This window comes from Aulonocara sp. 'chitande type north' Nkhata Bay, linkage group LG1 (genome assembly GCF_057382095.1).
Source record: "Aulonocara sp. 'chitande type north' Nkhata Bay isolate Kocher_YH1m ecotype deep benthic linkage group LG1, A_spYH_male_GT1.1, whole genome shotgun sequence".
Classification (NCBI taxonomy): domain Eukaryota; kingdom Metazoa; phylum Chordata; class Actinopteri; order Cichliformes; family Cichlidae; genus Aulonocara; species Aulonocara sp. 'chitande type north' Nkhata Bay.
This window is the reverse complement of record NC_141344.1, coordinates 28919829-28940186: the sequence shown is the minus strand read 5'-3', so window position 1 is coordinate 28940186 and position 20358 is coordinate 28919829. Positions and strand designations below refer to the sequence as shown.

At 41.5% G+C, this 20358-nt stretch overlaps 1 protein-coding gene across 3 annotated transcripts in view; it reads left to right on the top strand.

Annotated features, from left to right (window-relative positions):
* Nucleotides 1-20358, top strand: part of fbn1 (fibrillin 1) — a 69063-nt gene that overhangs the window by 9816 nt on the left and 38889 nt on the right. For 2 of the 3 annotated variants that reach the window (XM_086291960.1, XM_086291968.1), the window contains 10 exons: nt 12162-12359; nt 13359-13484; nt 14564-14689; nt 15713-15865; nt 16119-16319; nt 16755-16907; nt 16986-17105; nt 17191-17316; nt 17535-17657; nt 18554-18676. In XM_086291960.1, the coding sequence (XP_086148086.1) occupies nt 12162-12359; nt 13359-13484; nt 14564-14689; nt 15713-15865; nt 16119-16319; nt 16755-16907; nt 16986-17105; nt 17191-17316; nt 17535-17657; nt 18554-18676 (1449 nt within the window). Of the gene's footprint in view, nt 1-12161; nt 12360-12439; nt 12836-13358; nt 13485-14563; nt 14690-15712; nt 15866-16118; nt 16320-16754; nt 16908-16985; nt 17106-17190; nt 17317-17534; nt 17658-18553; nt 18677-20358 lie in introns of those variants that run through there. The other variant, XM_086291977.1, reaches the window with a different exon arrangement.

Here is a 20358-nt window from a genome sequence, read left to right as displayed (position 1 = left end):
GAGCAAAGTCTCCAAAGTATACAAGCACACGCAAACCAAGGGCAGCCTGCAATGTGTTTGAACAAAAATGTGAGCATTTTTTCAGTGTACGTGTTTTGTGCTTGTGCTGACGACCTTTAGAGGTCAAAATGGTGACCTACTAAAACTAATATTTGGATTAGAAGCCGAGATCCTAACTATGCTTGGGAGGCCTGTCAATTAAGTCCAACTGAAGATGTGCCTATTGGTTTACTTTAGTATGTTCATTAGCCTGTATCTAATAACAACTTATCTGGCTGCTCAACACTTGTCTGCTGGGTTTCTACTCTTTGCTGCGGAGTCTTTGGAGTGTTTGTGAGATTTTGCAGGAATGTAAATTAAGCCTTTTTTTCAACAAATTAACTTGTCAATAGTCATATTTTTCAAGAAACACAAAAAAGCACAAGGAAAAAACATGTTTTGTCTTATATAATTATTTCTGACAAAATAATTATGCACTGGGAGGGAAGGGGGCCATAACTTTTTTAACTGTTTGATTCGCCATGTAAGGTGATGAGAATTCAAGGAGATGATACATTTTTAAATGAGTGAAACAGGTATACTTGCGTATTTCGGGCAACTACTTAGAGACCACCCTCCAATTTCAGTCAGGTTCTTAACATAGTGTAATATACTGTATGGAGTTATCCATTGATGCCATTGCCAGTTCATGTTTAGCCAAAATCTAAGATGATGAAAGCCAGAACAAATCAATAAAAGTGATGATTTTGTAGTGATGAGTATAAATAGTGGAAAAATAAAAAATAATTCATCTCTACATCTTTTCTTTGATAATATGCATCTTTTTCTGTGTGTTATTGTTAGCTTCAACTGTTGTCAGCACTTTGAAGATGTCCGTTTAGGATATGAATGAAACAGCTCAGAATTACAAGCTAGCTAACTGTATTTCACTGAATTAAAATGTATTTTCAACTTTTAAGGGTAATGTGGGATGATATTTTTCCTCTATTTGATTGACTTTTTAGTGAGAAATAGTGGATAGAAAATAAATAGAAATCCATAAATTTGCTTTTTGGCTATTCTTCTGGTATTTTGTTCGGCCCAGTCTGGGAACTGATTGGCTATCATCTGATGATAGAGCCTTAAATAGTATTTCTGGGCTTCTGGTCTAGCCAGGCAGATATCTGACCCGAAACCTTCTTCAGGTAACTTTTTTTACACTCACTAGCTACTTTGTTTGGTACACCTATTCAGCTGCCCAATTATGCTATCTAGTATGCCAATCACATGGCAGGAACTTAATGTATTTAAGCATGTAGACATGGTCAAGATGACCTGCTGAAGTTCAAACTGAGCATCAGAATGGGGAAGAAATGTGATTTACAGTGGGGCAAAAAAGTATTTAGTCAGCCACCGATTGTGCAAGTTCCCCCACTTAAAATGATGACAGAGGTCAGTAATTTGCACCAGAGGTACACTTCAACTGTGAGAGACAGAATGTGAAAAAAAAAATCCATGAATCCACATGGTAGGATTTGTAAAGAATTTATTCGTAAATTAGGGTGGAAAATAAGTATTTGGTCAATAACAAAAATACAACTCAATTATTATTATTATTATTAACCTTTATTTAACCAGGAAAAGTCCCATTGAGATTAAAAACCTCTTTTGCAAGGGAGTCCTGGCCAAGAGGCGACAACACGTTGAAATTACAAAGTTACATACATATTATAAATAACAATTACATTTTAAAAACATTTTTCTCTGGCTCTCTCAATCTGGACTTAAAAGCATTTAATGAAATAAGATCTGCTATCTTCCAGTCTTTTTGCATCATGTTCCATGTGAAAGGGGCAGCATAAGTAAAAGCCCTCTTTCCCAGTTCAGTTCTGGCAAATGGAACATTGAGCAATAAAAGATCGCTTGAACGCAGGCTGTAAGAAACAGTACTTCTCCGTGTGAGCAGATCGCAAATGTAGGTGGGCATTTGTCCAAGCAGGGCCTTATAAATAAAGATGCACCAGTGAGCAAACCTCCTGGAGGACAACGAAGGCCATCCCACTCGAGCGTACAGATCACAACAATGGGTCAAGGCCCTACAGTTTGTAATAAACCGTAAGGAGGCATGATAAACTGAGTCAATCTTATGAAGACACTGGGCGGAAGCATTCATGTACAGCAGATCACCATAATCTAAAACAGATAAAAATGTAGCATTTACAAGACGCTTTTTTGTCTCAAAAGAAAAGCAAAATTTGTTTCGAAAGAAAAATCCCAATTTTAGTTTGAGTTTTTTCACAAGATTGTCTATGAAATACTTGTGAAAAAATCAATACTTTGTAACATAACCTTTGTTGGCAATAACAGAGGTCAAACGTTTACTATAGGTCTTTACCAGGTTTGCACACACAGTAGCTGGTATTTTGGCCCATTCCTCCATGCAGATCTTCTCGAGAGCAGTGATGTTTTGGGGCTGTCGCCGAGCAACACGGACTTTCAACTCCCGCCACAGATTTTCTATGGGGTTGAGGTCTGGAGACTGGCTAGGCCACTCCAGGACTTTCAAATGCTTCTTACGGAGCCACTCCTTTGTTGCCCGGGCGGTGTGTTTTGGATCATTGTCATGTTGGAAGACCCAGCCTCGTTTCATCTTCAAAGTTCTCACTGATGGAAGGAGGTTTTGGCTCAAAATCTCACGATACATGGCCCCATTCATTCTGTCCTTAACACGGATCAGTCGTCCTGTCCCCTTGGCAGAAAAACAGCCCCATAGCATGATGTTTCCACCCCCTTGCTTCACAGTAGGTATGGTGTTCTTGGGATGCAACTCAGTATTCTTCTTCCTCCAAACACGACGAGTTGAGTTTATACCAAAAAGTTCTACTTTGGTTTCATCTGACCACATGACATTCTCCCAATCCTCTGCTGTATCATCCATGTGCTCTCTGGCAAACTTCAGACGGGCCTGGACATGCACTGGCTTCAGCAGCGGAACACGTCTGGCACTGCGGGATTTGATTCCCTGCCGTTGTAGTGTGTTACTGATGGTGACCTTTGTTACTTTGGTCCCAGCTCTCTGCAGGTCATTCACCAGGTCCCCCCGTGTGGTTCTGGGATCTTTGCTCACCGTTCTCATGATCATTTTGACCCCACGGGATGAGATCTTGCGTGGAGCCCCAGATCGAGGGAGATTATCAGTGGTCTTGTATGTCTTCCATTTTCTGATGATTGCTCCCACAGTTGATTTTTTCACACCAAGCTGCTTGCCTATTGTAGATTCACTCTTCCCAGTCTGATGCAGGTCTACAATACTTTTCCTGGTGTCCTTCGAAAGCTCTTTGGTCTTGGCCATGGCAGAGTTTGGAGTCTGACTGTTTGAGGCTGTGGACAGGTGTCTTTTATACAGATGATGAGTTCAAATAGGTGCCATTCATACAGGTAACGAGTGGGGGACAGAAAAGCTTCTTACAGAAGACGTTACAGGTCTGTGAGAGCCAGAGATTTTCCTTGTTTGAGGTGACCAAATACTTATTTTCCACCCTAATTTACGAATAAATTCTTTACAAATCCTACCATGTGAATTCATGGATTTTTTTTTTTTCACATTCTGTCTCTCACAGTTGGAGTGTACCTCTGGTGCAAATTACTGACCTCTGTCATCATTTTAGGTAAATGGTAAATGGCCTGTATTTATATAGCGCTTTACTAGTCCCTAAGGACCCCAAAGCGCTTTACATATCCAGTCATCCACCCATTCACACACTGGTGATGGCAAGCTACATTGTAGCCACAGCCACCCTGGGGCGCACTGACAGAGGCGAGGCTGCCGGACACTGGCGCCACCGGGCCCTCTGACCACCACCAGTAGGCAACGGGTGAAGTGTCTTGCCCAAGGACACAACGACCGAGACTGTCCAAGCCGGGGCTCGAACCGGCAACCTTCCGATTACAAGGCGAACGCCCAACTCTTGAGCCACGATTGCCCAGGTGGGGGAACTTGCACAATCGGTGGCTGACTAAATACTTTTTTGCCCCACTGTAAGTGGCTTTGTCATGTGGCATGCATCAGAAACTACTGATCTACTGTGATTTTCCTGCAAAACCCTCTCTAGTGTTTACAGAGAATGGTCCAAAAAAGAAAAAAGGTCCAGTGACTGGCAGTTCTCTGGGTAAAATGTCTTGTTGATATCAGAGGTCAAAGGAGAATAGCCAGACTGCTTTGAGCTGTCAGGAAGGCAACAGTATGGGTATGCAGAAGAGCATTTTTGAATGCACAACATGTTGAACCTTGAAGCAAATGGACTACAGTAGCAGACGGCCACACCAGGTGTCATTGTTTAAAACTTTGCACTAAAAATCCAGGTAGTTATGAAGGCAAACGAGGCTCCAGTCCAATACTAGCAAGGTGTACCTAATGAAGTGGCCAGTGAATGTATATTTATAGAGATTAGGTCATAATTAAGTGAAGCAGAGAAAGTTGGCTGATGCATTCAGTGGCATTTTTGGTTAAGCTACTTTCCCTGGAATTTCCTTGGCTATAATCCATTACCTCCCAAGAGAAAGACATTGTGCTCTCACATAAATACAAACAGATGCATAAAGTACATGTATACATACACCCCACAGGGTTTTCTTAATGTAGTTTACAGAACTGCGTCCCATTATGGCTCTATCTTATCGCATTAGCAAGAACACAAGCTTTCCACACACGTCATGTGACCAGAAGTCACTAAACTCAGGAGTTCGAGGTTTTCACGGCTGTAGCGTTATCATGACGTTGTCATGGCTCAGCATGAACATACTGAGCTGTGTGTGCTAAACTGGCTGGCGATCTGCTGACCAGTCGTCCCACCACCAGGCACAGCTGACTGCAGTGGAAATGCAGTCTGGTACATGAACGTGTTCTTTGTTCGTTGCAAATATGATTAAGGTTGGAATGTGGAATTGGTGATTGCATGCAGGGCTCCGTGCTCCGGCTGTAGAGTCATTTAACTGTGGAGCAATAAAGTCGAGCTTTCAGTATGACACCATTGAGACGGTGGGGAAAGACTGGCCTGAAATGGTGCTACACGTGAGTTACACAGTCAACAAGTCAGCAGCCAGAGCACAACAGGGAAGTGGGTCAATCAGCTGAGGGGCTCTCTTAGCATCTCACTGACACCCCCAAGTGTGTATGTCTGTGTGTGTTTGAGTTCAATTTGTTAGTCCGGGGAGGATGAAGAAATCTGCTGACATGCCATTAGGGAAGGCCCCACCCAAATATTAAGACCCATAACACGTGCAATGAAACACACACATGCACAAATCTCACAAACATATGCAAATTACACACACATAAAAGCATGTAAGGTGTATGTAATGAACACCATCTGCAAGGGAAAAACTTAGGAAGGGTGGATATGGAGAAGGTGTGCAGATATCTTTGTGTATGTGTTCCTGGAGTTAATCCAGGAAACTCTTTTACCCACTTCCCGTCGTGCTTTCCCTCGTTTCTTTTCTCGATGATGCTGTTATTGTGCATAAACTCGCCGGGCACTGAAGGAGCATTTCTATTGTGTTCTAAAAGTAACCAAACCTCAAAACAAACACTAAAGAGCTAACGAATCAGAGTCAACGCAAAGTCTTGAAGCTAAGATATTTCTTTACTGAAGGAGCTAAAGCAGCTACTCACCACGTTTTTCCAAACTGGGGCAAAAACAAGAGTAACATTTTGCAAGTTTTGCTGTGTTTTTGAGATCATCGCTGGCTGGAGTGGGGATGAGGAGTTGGGACATGGGCAGAATTTTTAAGTGTGTGCATGTGTGCGTGAGCGTGTTTGTGTGTGAGCACGTGCGATTACTCCCAGATGTACAGGACATGGGTGGATCCCCCAGCTGTATGCAGTTCACAGAGAGACAGTAAGATGACGGATGAAATGACACCATTTTCACCCTACAGCTGTCTGCCTCTCCCTGTTTACCTCAGCTGACTGTTTAAGTGCAGTGCTTGGATCTACTTTATCTTGTGCTCAGATCTTTTGCCTTAACACTCACTCACTCTCCTCAGCTAAGAGCTGTAATAAGCAGATATCAAGTTAGATTGTGTACTTAGAGCATTGTGAATAAGACATAACAACCTTTTTTTTTTTTGATGAAAAGAGAAACCTGAGTTCTCTTTATACAGCCTGTTGCACTCACTCAGCCTGGGCTCCATGTGAAAACTTTCCATAGCTCCTCAAACTGCTTTGCCTACATAGAGATTTTCGCTTTGTTATTTTAGATGAGGCACATAGTGTTAGATAGAAAATAAGGCTCACAGTGTCACAGGCTGGGTCTCCGACCCAGCACTCTGAGTTTTCTTTGTATTTTTTGATATGTTATTAGTTTGTGTTATTTCCTATTTGCCTTTAGTTTAGGCAGTTATTGTTCCTGGGTTTTCTATGTTTTGGGGTTTTCTATTTATTTCATCACGTATTAGGTCTGTTAAGTTGTGTTGTCATTTCCTGTTTTATTCTGACAATGTCATGTGTTCTTTGTTCATTGTATTTAGCTTTCCTCTCCTGGTCCTGTCATTAGGTTTATGTCTGTCAGCTGTTTTCCCCCATGTGTCGCCACTTCCCCTGATCACCTCATGTCTGTATTTAAGCCTTTTGTTTTCTTCATGCCATTGTCAGTTCGTCTGTTTATTCTCACCAGAGTTACAGTCATAGTCATAGTCTTAGCCTGTTTATTTTCCACCTCGGTCATAGTTATAGTTTTTGGTCTTAGTACCTTTAGTGTTTTGTTTCTTAGTGTTTTGCCAGCTCAGTGTTTTGTTTCTTAGTGTTTTGCCTGTTTCCTTTGGTCTCTTGGTTCATTTCCTGCCGTCATCGCAATAAAGGTTCACTTTTCTGTTAATCATTACTATTCCTCGTCATCATCTGCTTTTGGGTCCTGTTTCCGCACACATCGGCGCACCCCGCCGTGACACACAGTTAGTTAAAACAGAACATTCTTGATTAGTAGATCCCTTAAGTAACTTAGGCAAAATTTCTGTGTTAAGAAAATAGAGTGAAAGCAGGAAATACTGGAGAAAATTCCCCCTGAATATATCTTTTTTAAAGCAATCTTTGGCTTTCTAGTCTAGATTTTCACAAAAACAAAATCATTCCACTCCTGTCAGCACTGGCTCTTTGATCACTTGCAAAATTATAACCATTTCCTTCTGTTGGAGATTTCATAGTTCATGCTTTTCCCCCTCTCACCTCGATTATTGCAGTTCTTTTTGTGTAGTCAAGCCTTATCTCTCCTGCAGTTTGGAGACCATATCACCCCTGTGCTGGGCTCTCGTCACTGGCTACCAGTGAAGTATAAAAATTGGTTTTATGATTTCTTCTTTTGTTTTTAAAGCTGTGGCACCTATTGATACACCGCGATTTAATTGATATCAATAGTGATCCTGTTTATCAATACTGATACTTATGAATACTTGTATTGATAACATGCAACATAGGCAACATAGCTGTGATTTTAATAACATCATATGGCTGGTTTTGCAACTCTTGATGCAAACCGAGTTAAGCACAACTTTGCCAACTTTCAAGGTGACTAGAGAAGATGATAACATTTGAAGACATTGAAGCATCAGCAATTTTTGAAGTGTGATAAATAACTTTATTGCTTGACGAGCACACTTCGGCTAGTGGTCTTCATCGAGGTCATCATGTTCTCACTCTTGATGAGTTAGCAAGCTAATGTCAAGCAGGTATTGAGGTTTCTTGCGTGGCGCAATGTACACATTGCTTGAGAGTTGTGTGTTTGAGTATTTGTGTTTGTAGACATATCCGTCAATTCTGATCAAGCTACAACAGCAGCAGTATACTAGCAACCAAAGTAACGAAAAATAGCTTTTTGCCAACTGGTGCAGAAATACTGATTTTCCCCTCACGACCATTGATTGCCAGATGGTTGCAGACTGGTCTCTAGATCAGTGTGACCAGGGCCTTATTCAACTGATTCTACATTGTTACCATGATTGTCCATTTTATAGCAATTCACAGTTGTTAGCTTTTGGCTCCTGACCATACAATACTTTAACAATGCAAAAGAATCTAACTTGACTAGTTGTGTTTTTTCCTGCTTGGTATTGTTTACCAGTTGTGGACAGGTTGGTCTTGACTAAGCTAAAGCTTTAGAAGTGAAGCCTGATTAATTATTACTGCCTTTGTTACTTATTGAAGTTCAAGCTCTGGCTGCCGGGCTGAAGTCTGCATACCTTTAGCTCTACCATCACTCTGGGTTCTTTGCTAGCTTTGTGTTAGCATGCTGTCTTTGCAGATGCTTGCAAAGAGCTGATGTTGAGTTAGCAGCAGTGGAGTTGTTTTTGTCCTGGACTTTTCTACTTTACCATCACATTCTTGTCCTTCTGTGCAATAAAGAAAATAAAGGTTATGTACACATCTCCACTCCTCAGAAGTTACAGTCTGCTCAACCATTTTCCTCCTCCAACATATTTTAACAATGACTGCAAATGCTGAAATTTTTTAGTTTCACAAATCCGACCCACATTAGAACTGGCGAGCTCTGCTAGAGCAAGCAAGCTGCACAGCTTCGCATTTACAGAATCTCATATTTGCAAGTGTCTTGTTAGGTTGCTGGTGTAACTTGTTTTCCACTGCTATCTATCTGCAGGCTAGCTGCTTTTTTCAATAAAAATGTTATGAAGAGACATTTATTCCAATCAGATGTGATCGCTTGACTGGCAGCTTCATTATTAGAGGATAACTTGTAAAACATGAATTATGTTAGAAGGGTAGAATATTATAGATGAATTGATTGGCTTTAATACTGACAAGCTTTTCTGCTACCTACTTATTTCGATATTTCGTTATTTCTGCTGTGCCTAGCCAATCAACTGCTGGAAGTGCTTTAATTTACTACTCACATGGGTGAGTTTAGACCCGTTTTTTATCAGAGCACCCCTAAAAAAAATATTAATAGTATTAATAACTTTCCCCCTAACTTTTCCATTGATGACAGTACAGGATAGGATGAAAACAGGTTTTATGTCCAGTATTGTTGATGTCATGATGTTACAGTGCGCTCACACAGAGGTGTTGCTGCTTCAACAGCGTGGCTTGTCATTAATCGCTTAATAAGACTTTCATTGCTGCGGCAGAAAGAAGACGAAGATGACACAAATCAATGATGCAGATTTAAAACACACTTTAACTGGAATATAGCAAAAGTTCAAACTCTTCTCATAATTGCATTGTTATGCATATAAAGTGCCTATTTTGTTTAAATTGTTCTCTAAATAGTGTTAATATTAGCTAACGTAGAGTAAAACATATTTGGAGTTGCCAGCCGAGGAGCTGATATACTTTATTACTTTTGTTTGCTAAAAAATGTTCATTCCTGTTCTGATCGAATTGGGCTTCAGTGTTTGTTTACAGTACAACTCCAGATCCAGGTGACAGCAAGTTAAAATGATCTTACCTGTCTATGTCCAGCAAAAGCCTGTATTCAGTTTTAATATTGCTATAAACTGATAGTGATCCGTTTATGTCTTTTATTCACTGTAATGTTTAGCTTTTGGGTGATAGTACAAAGAGTGACAGAGGAGTATAGAGAGGGAAAAAAGGGAGAGAGCAAAATGAAAACAGCAAAGAGAGAGAGCAAAAAGAAACAAGAGTAAATGTAGACAAATTCACCCAAAATTATAAAGCTGTAGCTTCTGTTTGTGAGTGAAGAGGATGGACAGGAAGAACGAGGGAGCAAATCGTGAAGTTAGCTGGGGAAAAAAAAGTTATTTTTCTCAAAGTAGTTTTTCATGTACTTCATGGATGCTTTGCATGTTTTGCAGTAGGACACTTAAAAAACGCCACTGGACATTGTAAACAGAGCGTATTGATATGAATGGTAGCATTTTACAGGACTCATACCACTGTAAACATGGCATGAACAGGATGGTTGCCACTACACTGATGTGACAGACTATAACACTCTTCTGCTATGCTGATTCGGCATAATAAAGGAAGGGTTTGTGTGAACTGGTAAAAGAACTTTGTTACCAATTTGCTTCATGTACAGGTCTGGGGTGATTTTCCAGTGTCTGTACTGAATATTGCTACTTTATGTGACCGATGATTTGGTGGGCTGCTTCTATGTGATTAAAACACTGCATGTTTTGTGTATGTTTCTCATCTTGTCTCCTTTGGCACAAATGGTTCCTTATCTTCTTTAACTAAAGGCTCCACCCTAAAATAGTTTGCATTTGAAGGTAACACTGTAATGTGTATCTAAGTAAATTTAGGTTTGTAAATGTGAAAAGGGTTGATTACATTTGTAAACAGCATGTTGCATTAATAATAATTACTAGGAACTGCTGACATTATGATTGGGAGCTGAGCCCCCCTAAACTTTTGAACCTAGAATCACCCCTGCTGTACAACATATGTAAGTTATTTCTTTTTCATTATATAGTATTTTTTGCAAAAAGGTGAAGTCGTGTTACAATGTGTGCTTGGATTTGTTTTGCTAAGGGTCCCATGAATGTACTACAGCATGAAAAATTAAACCAATGAAGAGGTAGAGCCCTCGTTTGCCTTTCAGATTGCATCTAAGGTGTGGGCTGCCTCTCACATCCTATGAGCAATCAGGGAGCAACATTCAGCACAAATTTAAATTAATTAAACTGGGAATTAACACAAAAGTGGCAAAACATGGGAGTGTCGCACTGGGTTGTGTTTAGCCTGCAGTCTGATTGTTGACTTTTTGGTAACTTTCAGGTTATTATTGTTCAAGAAAGAGACATTATCCTGGAGTGTCTCATGGAGGTTTTCCAAAATAGAAATACTCAAGTAAAGTACAAGTATCTTCAAACTGGGCTTGAGTAAATGCACTGCGCTACTTTCAGCTGCTTGTTGGAGGGAGAAGTAGACAAAGAATCAAAAGCATTTGGTCTCCAATTGAGCCTGAGCAGGAGGGGAGTGAGAAAGAGAGATGACCCAGTTCTGTTTCACACAGTACTGGTGCCAGAGGCAGAGAGACGGTGGAGGCTGGGGTGCACGTGACGGGACTGGGCTGGGCCCCGGTCCACATGGGAAACTCACAATGTCTCGTTTGTTTTAAACGACTGCGCTGCTGGAACTGGTCTCCCTTTTTCCTTACTGTCTGTTGTCTGCTGTGAAATGTGGAAATGATTTTTGTCTTTGGCTCATGTCCAGATTCTTTTGGGAAAGATGTATCCCCCTCCTACCCTTTTCTTCTGTGCCCCTATCTCTGTTCCATCTTCATCTTCCAGGCCTTCACCTGATAAGAGTAAATGATTGTGTAAACTCCTTGGGACTTGTAAGGAGAGAGTGGAAAAAAGAGGGGTTAGATAAAGCAAGCAGTCGGCTCTAGGGAATCTGATTTGAAGGGAAGGAGAGATGAATAGTCTTGATGGAGGGACTTTCTTTACACTCTGTTATTTATTATTAGCCTTTTAGTTTTAATTCTAGGCTGTAGTAGCTAGTGTGGAAATCACCTACTGTGTTCCACAGACACACCCTTGCCAGCCAGCCAGCCTCCGGTGGCTTTAGGGATGATGATCTATACCCTAGATTGTGGATTATTAAGAAAATCGCAAAAGGTAGCAAACTGCTGATGGTAAATGTGACATTTTACAGAATAGCAGTAGCATCGGTAACTAATGAGCCGGTGATCATATAATAGAAGCAACAGACTGAATTTTCTTGTCCTTGCTTGTGTCCGTTGCTCTCCATAGCCGCCCACACAACTTTAAAAGGTTTTCCAGACCTCTTCCCTATCTCTTGTTTCTTTCTTTCACTCACTCACATACACACACACACTCACACAGACACGCGCACACATACACACACTCACAGAGACACGCTCACACATACACACACTCACGAACAGTGCACCTGAGAGCCAGACCAATTAAAATGCCAGGAAAATACAATGCATGCTTTATGGAGTGCGTTACCGTCTGCTCTGCAGGCCCTTTATCACTTATAATCTAAGTGTGTTGTAGATGTCATGTGAGATTACATTGAGTTTGAGCGTTTGTGTATGCCAGACAGCCATTCGCTCACTCACTCAGGATAATGTTCATATTCTGTGATTTTAAGCTCCAGCTTCAACCTTTTTCTTTGGCCTAATCTTACAACCTGTCTTTTTGCTTTGGGTTTAAAAAACATCACCCTTTTACCTCTGCAGACTATCGCACCGGGCCGTGCTTTGCCTCAGTAAATAACCAGATGTGTCAAGGACAGCTCACGGGCATTGTGTGCACAAAGACTCTGTGCTGCGCCACAGTGGGACGGGCGTGGGGTCACCCCTGTGAGATGTGCCCAGCCCAGCCTCACCCCTGTCGAAGAGGGTTCATACCAAACCACCGCACCGGGGCATGCCAAGGTAAAGTCTATTCCTCTGTGTCTCTGCCTCCCAGTCTGTTTTCCTATCTTTCTTTTTCTCTGTTACTCTCCCTCTACCCTCTGCGTTCTTTGAGTAGTGTGCTGCTGCTGCCATCTTTTCCTTTAACTCCTTCTCCCTCCTTGTCTGCTTTCACCCCCCTCCCTCTGTCACCCTCTGAGCTCTGCCCACCATCCCTTTTCCAGAGGATTAGCTCTAATTGGGTTAAATTGGGGTGGGTGGCAGTGCCTCCCACATGTGTATGGAATGCCCGCAGACGCCCGCTGCGGCGGGACTGTCAGAGTCAGTAACACGGGTCAGTGGCGGTGCCACGTGGGAGAGCTCATTTCTGGTAAGACGGCCCTGTGTCTGCCTGCTCCAGACCCAACAACATCAGAACCTCCGCAGGGGAGGCGGACCTGAGCCAGGACCCAGAGGAACATGGAGTACTCTGAGACAGCATCAGGTCACAGCCTCCTGTAGGTTTCCAGCCTGAGACCTTCGTTTTAGTCTGTCACATTCATTAAATGAATTTCATTTAATCATCAGCATCACTGACAAAGTAACAGATTAGAAAGCTGCACAAACCTGATGGTCCGGGTCACCTCACAAATGGCGTCATCATGACCCTCCTTTCAAGCAACATCTTTATGTACATTAGTCTTCATGTGCGTGTGATCATAAATGTATCGAACCTGATGCTTTACAGTCAGCCTTTTTTTTTTCTATATTCACTTCATTCCTGTTTTTTTTACCAGTTTGGTTGCAGTTTTTGTTCATTCTGCTGGAGAAATTCCTCTCCCCCTGTTTCTTTTCATTTGTCATACTGTTGATCTCAGGAAAGTCAGAGAGAGACTGTAAAAACAGACCCATGTACATCCAAGGCTGTTCACATTTGTGCGTTAAACTCAGTCAGCATGTGTATTAACTTCCTGCTCCTCTTCTAAGTTTACCACAATAATGTCTGTGTTAGAGTATTAATTCTGTGATATGCATGTACAGATGTGGATGAGTGCCAGGCCATCCCTGGCATCTGTCAAGGCGGAAATTGTATCAACACTGTTGGATCGTTTGAATGTAAATGCCCCGCTGGGCACAAGTTCAACGAGATCTCGCAGAAATGTGAAGGTAAGCAACAGTGAAGCCATGAACTGTCTGGTTTTCGGTGTCAGCTTGAATGACAGAGTAGACTTTCGGATATTTTTTAAATCCGTAAAAGTTGAGACAGTTAAAAGCCACATCCGCCAAGATGTGGTTAACTTCACCTCAGTCGTGGTAGTCTGATTATTACTTTGTAAGGAAAGACCACACATAAGCCACATTTTTGCCCTTCCCTTGAAAAAAGCCTAATTAAAGCAAAGCAGCGCTCTGGTTTCTCTCAGTAACCCCATGTAACACTCAATTTTGATGTTTGAAAGAAATGCTGATGAATTTTGAAAAGAATTTTCCCCCTTCTATACAAATGTTAAAGCTAGACTATGTAAGTTGCTGCTCCAGACTAACTAAGTCTGGTATGGACATTAGATTTGGGAGGCTAATATTGTGTTCATTTTATTGAAATACTCATCATTAACTTACGTCTCTTCTTTACAATACTTCTGTTTTATTGCTTTGAATGTTTCACCTTATTAAAATTCGTTATTAGCATTAATTATTGCTGTCAGTTGTAATCAACATGGTTGATCTGCACCATGAATCCTAATTAGACTCAGTTTCAGGATTACTTGATAAAAACACGTTTTTCTCCCTCTGCTGTGGGACTCACATGGATTTTAATGCTTTTGCTGGAAAATTTTTACTACTCGTCCACAAATATAGGCCTAAATCGATCCTGCGAAATGTATTGTCTGTTAGGCGTGTATGTAATAATTTCAAGGCCTAAGCTCAGAGAAAGGTAAAGGTAATCGGGCACTTCTTTACTTTATGTGTGCTATTTTAATGCCCAGAAATAATTACTGGAAAACTTCTGCAATTTGTAAGAAATATTTCAAATGTGTCGAAGTCACAGCGCTATTCCTGCAGACTTTTGTGCTCCATGGTGTGCGTTTGGTGTTTAATGGTGCTAACAGAAGAGGTACGGAGGTCCCTGGATTTGATATCCTGTGACAATGCCTCATTTCCGTTGTTCCTGCCAACGCATGCTCTAGTTTTGGAGAAATTCACGTTTCAAGATAGTTTTCACTTTCCTCTCCTCTCCTCTTTCGCAGATCTGGACGAGTGCTCAAACATTCCAGGTATTTGTGGTGTGGGTGAATGCTCTAATACTGTCGGCAGCTACTTCTGCAAATGTCCCCAGGGCTTTTATACCTCAGTGGATGGATCCAGGTGTATAGGTGAGTCCACCTGTCCGCTTTTCCACTCCAAAGAGCTGCAAGTTTCATTGCGTGTGATTTGCTTGTGTTCATAGTTGCAGTCATTATTAGGCATGACAAAATAGGAGACAAAGCAAAAGATGCTGCTTCATTCTCTTTCCTTTTTCCACTCTATTTTGGTTCTTCTTGGCACTGAAAGCAGAGAAAGGAAGCTCTCCAAAGTTCCAGCTGGTAGAATTTAGGTCAATAGTCACTTGTTGAGTTAAACTCTCTTCAAGCTGTGGCGAGCACGTGATGAGAGAAGTAAAATGAAGTCTTATTTCCAGGTGACTTTCTACACAGCTGGAAAACGCTAAATCTATGTGCGTCTTCGTAAAGAAAACTCCTGTATGCTTCCTAGTTAAGCTCATTTTCGCCCTAAAACCAGAGCAGGAAAAAAATTAGGTCAGAGCAGCCTCTTGCACGTACACGTGCATACAGCACACACGCACAAACATATGCAACCATGCAGTCACATTACTCCCCCCCAGGAGAGCGTGTTCCTGAGGAAGGAATGTCTGTGTGTTTCGTTTCCAGAAAACTTTTGCCCAAAACATTTTCGTCTGTTTCTCATGCAGTCACACTTCTCGCCCGACCCCCTTAAGACCTCGTGGTTGCTTGCGAGCAGTTCTGTGCCTGACATCTTGTCGAACTGGAGCAGGCGATCTGTAGTTTAGGCTGTCATTTTCTCCACATGAAATCTGCCCCGGATGGTCTGGGTGTGAAACAAAACATGATATATTTATGTTAATGCGCAACTTGAGTGTGAGTCATGCTGGCACACAGTGCCAAAAACTGCAGGATGAAGGAAGGGTTCATATAAATAGGAAATGAGGACTATTGGAAGTGGCTTCCACCTTCCAAATGATGGAAAATCTGAAGCAAAAACAACAATTTTTTTTCTGATTGTACTCTTGCCAATTTGCTCAACACGCAGACAGCACATGCCATATTCCATGCGGCGCGGTTAGTTTAACCGACTTCCTGCTGTGTCGTTTCCCACAGATGCTCGTGGTGGGTATTGCTACGCCAGCCTGCTGAACGGGCGCTGCGCCAACCAAAATTCACAGCTGTTGACCAAAATGCAGTGTTGCTGTGATAGTGGACGCTGCTGGTCTGATGGGTCCACCCCTGAAATGTGCCCCATTCGTGGAACAGGTGCAGTCATTCACATGGCTTAAGTATTGTGATCTTTGTGGCATTGTTATTTAATTATACTCAAAATCAGTGCTCTTAATAAAAATGTAATAAATCTGTGAGAATCTATGGAGATTTACAATGAAAACAACAAAAACAAACTTTACAAAGAATAAAATGCAAGTTAACAAACTCACTTGTACACACATATTCGCACACACACTAGACAATTCAGAGCTAACCTCTATCTGCTTTTCAAATATGCTTGTTATAGAAGAGCACCAGAAACTGTGCATTCAGATACCCAGTGCACCGATACCTGATCGTGTCCCAGGGAGCCCTGACATACCCAACATCTACCCGGTTCCATATCCTGGGCCTGACATTCCTCAAATTCCAATCAAGGTCCCTGTCCAACCTGTGCAGCCGGATTATCCTAGACCACCTGTAGAACCTATACCTATACCTAGGCCAGGTATGTCCCAGCTTTCTGCCCGTGATTGCTTCATGTTTGCATGTTCAACCTGCAATTGATCTTGGATTGCCATCAACGTCCAACTTTTGATATACAAACAACCGGTACCGTTGAACTAAAAAATGAATGGCAGTGAGTGTCCTTTCTCAAAGAAACCATCCTTACACAACTGCATAGTAGTATTTAGAGTTATATTAAACATGTCCAAAATCTTTGGCTTTAAAAATTCCGACATACTGTTTTGCACAACTATTATACTACTGCAGTGTTGAGATTTATCTGGCAATGTAAAACTACATATGTGTAATATGCCAGAAACAGGTGTGTTGGCTACACTTCCTGTAAATTAAGATGTTGAACTAAACAAAAATACGATTTTTCGTTATATTACCTCACGTTTTGACGAAAAACGCTCGCGTGATTTTGTTCTATCAGGTCCCGTAATTATCCAAACCCAGAATATCACCAATATGTGCCAGGCCTTTCGTAACCTCTGCCTGAATGGCAGATGTATCCCCACGCCAGGCGTTGGATATCGCTGTGAGTGCAACATGGGCTTCAGGCTGGACAGAAGGGGAGAGTGCATCGGTGAGTCCTGACGAGTTTTCTTAACACAAAACTCAAAGTGCATGCGTTTGGCTGTTAAATTTCATGCTTGCTTTCCAGATGATAACGAATGCGAGAAGAACCCATGCGCGCACGGAGAATGTGTGAACACAGACGGCTCTTACATCTGTCAGTGTCCTGCTGGATTCCAGTCGACCTCAACCAGAACCGAGTGCCGAGGTTACACATTTACATACATGCAACATATGCGCACTTTAAGAGTGTGTATGTTTATTGTGCTATCGGTTTCTTTTTTCCCTGCCAGATCTGGATGAGTGTGTGGCCAATGGTCGTATTTGCAACAATGGCCGCTGTGTGAACACTGAAGGCAGCTTCCACTGTGTCTGCAATGCTGGATTTGAAATTTCTCAAGATGGCAAAAACTGTCAAGGTCTGTTAACTTCTCATGTTGGTCACTTACTACTCTATGGGGTAAAGATTCCTTTAGTATTTATGACAAATGGACCATGGATATGTAAGAGGTGGTGGAAGCATGAACCATAATGGGTGAAATCATGCACAATCACTGAAAATAATTATTACTAGAGTAAACCTCTAGTGTTACTAGAGTAAACTAGGGTAAATCATTTAGTTCCTCTTTGTCCACAGACCTGGATGAGTGTCTGATCAGGAACATGTGCCTCAATGGACTGTGCATCAATGAAGATGGGAGCTTCAGATGCATCTGTAAACCTGGGTTCTATCTCGACACCAGCGGACGCATGTGTGTAGGTACGTTTGTCCAAAAGCCCACAAAGTGAAGCATCAGCAGAATGTATTTTGAATAAGATATTCTCTTGACTGCATTTTCGCCTAGCTTGGAGGATGACTACCTCTCTGGCATGTTAATAGCTCTGTTATATGACTCTTAACACACAGGGCAAAAAATCCCCCTAAAAAGCCTTGGAAAAATCCCTTTGCTTCCTTGCACGCCAGTTGGACATAGTTGGATAGTTGGGACCCGCCTGTTTTGAGATTTCAGCAGACAGCCTGCCCTAAACTTGTTGAGTGCAAAGAAGAAAAAACGATTTGGCTTTTTCTTGTTACGTGCTTTAATATGCTGTAATAGCCAACAACTATTGTATATGCCAACATCCGAAGCTATGTCGAACCTTAGATGGCAACTAGAGTTTCATGGTCTCAGACACAGACGTTTGATTTCAGAGACACTGACCTGGTTAAGTCATTACAGAATAAATAAACAGGAGAGTAGAGTGTGGCTGAAATGTGCTGATGTATGCAGCCATTAATGAAATGTGTAGTCTGAAGGGGCCCTGGGGCCTCATTGTCTCTCTCCGCAGTCTGTCTGTCCTCCAAGACACCCAAACAGAACACACACATACACATCATACACATACGTTCATAAACACAGATTTCAGCATGCATGCTTTATCATGGTGTATGCTCGTTATCGTAATTATTGTAACACAGTGAGAAAACAAAGAGAACACAGAACGTTTTCTTAGCTGAAGTCAAAGCTGAAATTTTAGGAGTTGTGGCTGCATTTTTTTTAATCAGTTATTTATTTCAATCTGTTTTATCTTCTTACCTCGTAATATTGTGAAGAGAAAGGTATATAGTTTGATATAGATATATACAGAAGTGTTTTTTCTTGTCTCTATTTGTAGACATCGATGAATGTGAGACTCCGGGCATGTGCATGAACGGCCACTGTGTCAACACTGAGGGATCCTTCCGCTGTGAGTGTATGGCCGGGATGGCAGTGGGCCTGGATGGACGGGTCTGTGTTGGTGAGTACATGGAACTAGAGTGAATTGCGTGATCAAGAGTCAAGAATAATCCCACCATTTTTTTCTTCTTTTTTTAAAAATAAAGCAAAAAGTTGAGTTTGTACAATTCTAATAAGTCAATATTTGGTGTGACCATCTTTATTCTTCAACACAGCCTGAACTCTCTTATTTAGCTTTCTTGTAATCTCTTTGAGTAATCTCCAGGAATAGTTCTCTGGGCTTCTTGAAGGACATTCAAAGCTCTTCTTTCAAAGTTCTTCCAACTTTTGGACTGTACTGTCAAGATGATCCCACACTGTTTCAACAGCTTTGAGGTCCGGGCACTTGGGAGGCCAATCCATGACTGTTGTACCTCTTGACGTTTGTACTTACCGATGAACCAAAAAACCTAAAGTTTCAGATTTGTACTCATCACTCCCAAATACCTGTTGGTCCAGATTTTTGATCCAGTTCTTGTGTAATTTGGCATACCTGTACCCCTTCCTCAATGACTTCTTGACAGCCACCTTTTCACTGAAGTTGTTTCTGAGGAAAGTTCATTCACTTCCTCAAGTTTCTAAGAACATCTGCACAGCATACCAAGATATGAAAAGTGCTTGGCTATATATGGAAATCACCTTGTTGGTGAAGAATAACAGTTTTATACCCATTAAACTTTACTATCTTTCACTTTTTTTGTAGATTGTATATTTGATAGACTGCTAGTAACAAGGTGCATAAAGATACACTTTAAAATTGTCTCTTTGCTAAGTTGTCTGTTATGTGTAGACACAACACTGGTTCAACCCTTGAGGTGCATTTTTTTATTTCGTATGTGCCTTTTCACTCGCTGGGCCCATGTCCTGGAGCTGCGGTTTGTTTCGAAGGGGACTGGCGGCTGATCCCCATGTACTACATAGAGGTGAAGAAGTGAAAGAATCGAAAAGGGGAGGGAGGCTGGGGCACGAAAACCTTGTCGAACTGGGGGATCATATACAGATAAGAATCGGAAGGAGCGTGTTTGGAGGTCCCACTCCTGAAATTCAGATACTTTATCTCCAAACCAAACAGAAAAGAAAACAACACATAAACAGGAGTGTAGAGTGAAAAAGAAGCCAATGTTCAAAGAAATCTCTGTAAGACCTCCATTAAGACTGGACAACTACTGCTCAAGAACACTTTAAAAAAAATACAAGAAATCTGGCTCTTTGTAAGAAAAATATGAAAAATGATGGTTGGCTCCAGACTTTGTACTGCACAAGTCCAAGAACAGAAAACATTGTCTGAAACTGTTTAGAGCAGACTGAAAATTTGCTTTTGATTACTTGTACATACCATGATGTCAATATTTGAAAATTTGTTCATATTTAATAGGAACAACCAGCACATTAAGAAAGAAATAAGTAAAAGAACTTTAAGTGCTTTGGCGAAGACTTCAGTACATGTGACCGTTTTAACCAACAAAGGACAAGCCGGTGATGAAAGCGTTTGTTCCACTTTTCGAAGCACCTGAAAGCACAGACTGAACATACTTGTAAGATGGGTTAATCCCACAACTGTCTACAGATGTTTACCAGCAAGCGTACATATTTTTTCCCATTCTGTGCTAAAATTCAGCAAAGATGAACGTGATAAAGCAGAGAGTATTCACGTCATATTAACCTTTACCATCAACCTGTGCTGTTCCTGCACATTTACTGCAG